The sequence below is a fragment of the Magnolia sinica genome, chromosome 4 (assembly GCF_029962835.1).
Source record: "Magnolia sinica isolate HGM2019 chromosome 4, MsV1, whole genome shotgun sequence".
In the NCBI taxonomy this organism is placed as follows: domain Eukaryota; kingdom Viridiplantae; phylum Streptophyta; class Magnoliopsida; order Magnoliales; family Magnoliaceae; genus Magnolia; species Magnolia sinica.
The window spans coordinates 84131745-84138624 of record NC_080576.1 but is presented as its reverse complement, the minus strand read 5'-3'; the positions used below and the strand labels follow the sequence as shown (position 1 = coordinate 84138624).

The window sequence follows — 6880 nt, the reverse complement described above, 5'->3', positions numbered from 1 at the left end:
CGAAAACCGTGTTTGAAAACTACAATGAGAAGTAAGGTGGGGCGAAAACCGCGTTTGAAAACTACATTGAGAGGTAAGGTGGGGACCACCTTGATGTTGGTAAGTAATCCACCCCATCCATCTATTTTGTGAGATCATTTTAGGACATGCTACCAAAAGTCAAGCAAATCTAAAACTCAAGTGGGCCATACAAGAGGAAAGAGTGCGGAAAGAATTTCTTCCTGTTGAAACCTTCCCAAGCTCCACCTTGATGTTTATATGTCATCCCAACTGTTTATAAGTTTATTCATGCCGGGATGAACTGAGAACATAGAAAACTTTATCGTGATACAAAACTTTTGCGGCCATACGAATGTTTCAATGGTGGTCACTCAATCCCTACTATTTTCTCTTATGTAGCCCACTTGAGTTTTAAATCTACCTCAGTTTTGGTCGCATACACTATAATGATCTTGTAAAAAAGATGGATGGGGTGGATTCCTCACAAATATCAAGGTGGCTGCGCCTCCCTTCCCGGTGTAAGAACTTCTTAGCTCATGTTTTTAGGAGGAAATCTCATGGATTTTGCAAATCCTGGTTGAATTGGGGAAACCCTCCCTAACCCTCCCTACTTCATGCACAGGATCCAATGTTAGAAACCTATGGTGAACCAAACAGGGATGATTTTTCAAACCAAGGGATTTAAAGTTCCATCCCACTTAATACCATCTAATTCCATGAGTGAAACACCCCCTAATAACGTGCGCAACTCTTAAGCTTATGATGTATCTGTTTTAGGACACCGCCAATTCATTTTACCATATCATTTTAAGGTAATAGCCTAAAAAATAAGACAAATCTAATGGTCAAGTGAGCCACACCACAGGCTCACGGTGATTGTTAATTGCCATCCAACCTCTTCATAGGGTCACATAGACCTGGATAAAGAGAGAACATAAATTATAGACTTGGATGAAGGAAAAGACAAATATCAACATGATCCAAAACTTCAGAGGCATGAAATAAGTTTTCAGCTGTAAGCGTCTAAAATGATAAGTAAAGAACGATGGACAGTACATATGGATAAAACCCATATATCATGATGGCCCATCAATAGAGTTGTACACATGCCGAACCAAGTCGAGCTTGGCCCAACTCAGCTCGGCTTGACTAGTAGCTATCCTAGTTCAAATCCAGCTTGACTTGATCCTCGAGCTTGAATGGCCAGCTCGACTTCACTCGGTTAGCAACTTGAGATTCGTGCGGTGTATGATGGGCTGTATATCGGTTTACAAAGGGGTCTTAGCAATATCATTATTGAGACGGATTCACGTCTGGTAGTAGACCTTCTCAATGGAGTGGCTCAGTCAGGTTGGAAGTGGTAGGCGTGGTTGTGGAGGATCAACCATCTCGGGAGGGGGGGCAATACAAAAGTGGTGCACGTCCTTAGGGAAGGAAACTCGCCAGTGGATTTTATGGCCCGCTTAGGTAGCACTTCTCAGAATCAAGCTTCTTACACGAATCAATCAGAGCTCCCCCATCAGGTTCGAGGTATGATTTTTCTTGACAAAGTTGGTTTAGGATCAATTACTAAGGTTTGATTTCAGGTGGGGCATTTTGTAAGTATTTTGGTTGAGCTCTATATGATAGGTCAGGCTCGTATCTTTTTGTCGGGGCCGGCCCGAATAGATGTACAGTTAGTCTTTCTAATAAATTGGGTGGAAGGCCCACCGTTGTTCAAAAAAAAAAAAAAAAAAAAACTTGAGCCAGCTTGAGTCAACTTCGAAACAAGCTTGAGCTCAATATTTCAAGCTGAATTCATGTTCGAGCCTATAGGCTAAGTTTGAGTTTAGATTTTAAAGGTTCATATATATATATATATAATTTATTTAAATATATAAATATTTACAAAATTTCATATTAAGTGAGCCCGATCTAAGTCAAATGGATTCGAATTAAGTGAAGTTTGAGTCAAGTTCCGAGCCTGAGTTAAGTTGAGCTTGGTCTAGTTTAGGCTTGGCTCAAGTTCTTTTCAAGCTCAAAAAATCAGCCGGACTCAATTCAAATTCAGTTTTGAACCAAGTCGAGTAAAGCTTTTACGAGTTGAGTCAAGTTAACCAAGCTAACACGGTTCATGTAAAGCTCGCCATCGAAGCCTCTGTCCATTCATAGCCATAGATGGACAGGCATGTGGGTAGTACCCAATCCTCGTCCGGCCTGCTCACATCCTGAAGTTTCAAGATTGGACGTAGCATGATTGGACTGGTGTACCGTATCTTTGGGAAGGAGGGAAAGAGAGAGGAAATGGGAATCTCGACAAACGTGGCTTGAAATTTGTTAGGTAGGTCCTCAATTTCAATTTTGTGATGTCACTTGATTACGTAGCCCCAAGTCCCCTACACCTATAAATACCCGGGGCGCCCATTCGTTTGCTTGGAACAAGGTCCATAACATTCCAAGTCATTTGATCTAGCTTCTTATCATTTCATTTCTCTTTCTTAAGCTCTCTCCTCCATCATCCATGGGTGCAACCTCTATTACTTCCTCTCCAAATACTGCATTGGATGAGGCCCACTTGTTTGAATTCGTGGTCAAGGATGGTAATGGAGTCAAGGGTCTCGCCGACTCTGGCTTATCCTCTGTTCCCCAACGTTACGTGCAACCTCCCCAAGAACGAATCGATAGGAATGATGTGATCGATGGATCACCATACCTAGGCAAGCCGATTGACTTGTCAGGATTGTATGGGGAGAAGAAGGATGAAACCATTGATGCTCTATGTGGAGCAGCCCAAAGGCTTGGGTTCTTCCAAGTGGTGAACCATGGAGTGGGACCAGAAGTGCTTGCACGTGCTAAGCAAGCTGCGCATGCTTTCTTTGACCAAGCACCGGAGAGGAAAGCCATTTACTTGAAAGGTGTGTCACCATGCCGTAGGGTAGTCTATGGGACGAGCTTTTCACCGGAGAAAGAAGAGTCATTAGAGTGGAAGGATTACTTGAGTATGGTCTATGTGAACGATGATGAGGCCATGCAATTTTGGCCACAGGAGTGCCGGTACGTCGCATTTTTCTTCATCACATATCTTTTTTATATCACAGGTTGCTCTCAATTTCGTTTTTCGTTTTGACTTTCCATGCAGGGGAAGTGAACGGAAGCGGATTGCCTGGTGTGCCACACACCACCGACCGTTGTGTTGATGTCACCAAGTTCTGTGGGCCCCACCATGATATATGTGTAATATCCACACCATCCGTCCATTTTAAGAGATTATTTCAAGCCTTTATAAAAAAAACATTAGATAAATCTAGACCTCAAGTGGATCACACCATAGAAATAAATGGGGACAATAATTTCCACCATTTTAAAAGATTATTTCAAGCCTTTATAAAAAACATTAGATAAATCTAGACCTCAAGTGGATGACACCATAGAAATAAATGGGGACAATGTTCCACCGTTGAAACCTTCCTAGGGCTAACCATGATATTAATTTACTATCCAACCTATTCATGAGATCACAATGACCTGGATGAAGGGAAAAAAATAAATATCGCATTGATCCAAAACTTCTGTGAGCACCAAGAAGATTTCAATGGTAGACCTTCAATTCTCGCTTATTTCTACGGTGTGGTCCACTTGAGATTTGTATCTGCCTCATTTTTGGGTTCAAGCCCTAAAACTCTCTCTAAATGGTCGGACGGTTTGGATATAATGCATACATCATGGTGAGGCCCACAGAAACTGACGTCAACATACACCAGTGTGTTGCAGACCACACAATCCGCTTCCGGAACAATCAGTGTAGAATTTCAGTGTAAACTTAGTTTATGCAAGAAATCCCTTTTCTTCTTCTACTTCTTCATCTTCGTTTTTTTTTTTTCTTTCTTTTAAATTTTTTTTTTTTAATATGAATAAAAATAAAAAATCTCAACGAGTATTAATCCCAACGGAATGCAAAACTCAGTTGGACTTGACTGTTCGCAGAGATGCGGCCCTTGAATACCTGAAGGCGGCCAACAAGATGAGCCATGAAATTCTAAGCACCCTACTGAAGGGGCTTGGCGTAGACATCGACAAGTCGGCCTTAAATGGCTGCATGGAAAGTAAGGTTGTGAACATGAACTACTACCCACCGTGCCCGAGTCCTGAACTTACAATTGGTGTTGGGAGGCATTCCGATTTGGCAGCCCTGACTGTCCTCTTACAAGATGATATCGGAGGCCTCTTTGTTAAGGTGGAAAACAAGGGATGGATAGAGATCCCACCGGTTGAAGGTGCACTTGTCATCAATGTGGGCGACACTTTGGAGGTGAGCTCTTCATGCTCCCATCTCATCCTGCTATATTCCCATTTTTAAGGGACATGATCGTTGGTTTGTGGACCATTTTTACACATTACCATTGAAATATACACTAGAAACTGGGTGCGAAAATCATCTTTACATATTAAGACAATCACATTGTCGTCCAACCATGGGCCACAGCCTGAAAATTGTACTAACCAGATGATCCTAACCATCGAATTGAGGTTAGCGACTATCCATGAGTAGACCTTCGGCGGGAAACTCGGGAACAAGTAGCTGTGGCCCACACGTGGCCGATCTGTTGTTTCGATGGATGGACCATGTCTGTACAGATTACGGTTGTGAGATCAAAGGGTTTCAAAATCCGTTCGAGGCCAATACATGATACATGTAACCGAATAGTTGACATTAATTTGGCAGATATTGAGCAATGGAAGATACAAGAGCGCGGAGCACCGGGTGATGGCGAGCAGCACAAAGCCCCGAGTGTCAGTCCCATTATTTGTGACCCCACGGCCACACACCATGATCGGACCGCTGCCAGGGCTCCCAGAGAAGGATGGAAAGGCTCTGTATAGGCAGGTCGCGTATGGAGAATGCATTGCTAATTACTTCGGAGCAGGTCACCAAGGCAAAAAGACTCTGGACTTCGCCAAATGCAGCTAATTAATGAAAATCAGTTGATACATACCCATGCATATATACGAATAAATAATGAGGTGAAGCTGCTCTTCACCATTTCGGAAAGTAGGGCCACTGAGTTTCATTAACCTCCACTTATTTCTTCTTCTTCGTCTTTTTAAGTACGCATACAATGCTCATGAAATAATATTAAGAGTCCGAGTGCCGAGTTCTGCGTTTATTTCCAAACAGTTGGGATGATGCCACCGGTCTCCGATGCTCCATCCGTTTTATATATATTTAGGCATGCTCACCTGCCCACATGCACACCTTTGCACACGTATCATGATCGTCTAATCCAAACAGTCTATGTGATGCGGCATCCCATGAGACCCCATGGGACCAATTGTCACCCTTATCTAGAGCTTTGTTGGGCCATACTAAAGTGATGCAAATCAAGGGAGAAAACTGTTTTGATTTTTCATGGCCCACAAAAGATTTGGATTAAAGTAAAACTTGGACCCAGGAGTTTTTATCGGGTGCTGCACCACGTGGACCGTTCAGACTCTGGACTCACATAACGTGGGATGAGTTTTCAAAAAGTTCCCACCAGTTCCGCGTGAACTGGTGCACATAGAGAGAGAAATGCTCACACACAGCTAGTTGGACCGTCCAATAAGTTGTCTGAATTAATGCTAATTAATGTTAATGAATGATGCCCATGCAAAAGATACTTTAAATAGGAAAAGGAGTTACTGGCTTGGGATGGCTCCACCACGGTGTTCATGTAAAATCCACCTCAGCCATTAGCCAAGTTACCCAATGCTACACCCAAGGCTCTTAAATCAGCCTCATCAGTAGTTCAGATAAACCACACCGTTAAAAAAATAATAAAAATAAAAAAATCTAGAAGGAATTCTTACCCTGAAAACTGTTTCCCTTGATATGCCCCACTCAGGCCCAGAATCTGGTGTAGAATCCAATGGTTGGAATGGATTTCACATGCTCATCACGGTAATCCTGATAACAATTAAGGGTGGACGTCTCTCCCAACTGTTTCTATTAGTATGGCCCACTTGATTCACATATCAGCGTGATTTTTTGATTCTGGACCCTGCAAAGGATTACACATCCAATGATCGGAGTAGATTCCGCGGTAGGCATCACGGTAGGCCCTGTGCAAATATAAAGGGTGGACCTTTTAGACGGTTGGTTCTAAAAAAATGTTGGACATTCCCGATATTGGCGGGGGAGTGGATCAATGTTACCTGGTAACAAAGCAGTTGGGTGCTTGCGGACGCGGATTTCCTGTGAAAGACTTTTGTCGGGAGTTTTTGCACTAGAACCTATGTGGGGCCTACTATGATGCTTGTGAGAAATCTTACCTGTTCATTCAATTTTTGAGTTCAATTCAGGACATGAAGTCGAAAATGAACCGTTTCCAGAGCTCAAGTGGTCCAAAAACATGATAATTGAATGTCCATAGTTGAAATATTCATGGGCCACGGAAGTTTTGAGTCATGCTAAAATTTGTGATTTCAATTCATCCAAGTAGGAATGAAGTTATTAATGATATGGATGGCTTGTAAACATCACCGTAGAACCCAGGTAGATTTTAATGATAGGAATTTCCTTAACTACATTTTTCTTTAGTACGGCTCAATTGAGCTTTGGATACGATTCATTTTTGGCATCATGTTCTGAAATAAAATAAAAAAACAGATGGAAGGAAAGAATATCTCACAAACATCATAGTGAGCCCCACCTGGTTCCAGCGTAGGAACTTCCTGTGAAAGCCTTTTGCAGAAAATCCACGTCCGGTGCTTACCTAACCGTGGGGCCCACCTTCATGACCTTCATGTATGCTATGTATATCCACGTCATCCAACAGTTTTTATGCATCATTCCAGTATAAGATCTTAAAAATGAAGTAGATTCAAATTTTAAGTGGATCACATCACAGGAAAGAGTAAATAT

The 6880-nt window shown here is 42.3% G+C and overlaps 1 protein-coding gene across 1 annotated transcript; it reads left to right on the top strand.

The window, feature by feature from the left end:
* Nucleotides 1–2455: 2455 nt before the first annotated feature.
* LOC131243300 (scopoletin 8-hydroxylase-like) lies at nt 2456–5144 on the top strand. Its single transcript, XM_058242532.1, has 3 exons — nt 2456–3033; nt 3964–4288; nt 4703–5144. Exons 1-3 carry the CDS (start codon nt 2501–2503, stop codon nt 4946–4948), a joined length of 1104 nt encoding a protein of 367 aa, XP_058098515.1. The 5' UTR covers nt 2456–2500; the 3' UTR covers nt 4949–5144.
* The last annotated feature ends 1736 nt before the right edge of the window (nt 5145–6880 follow it).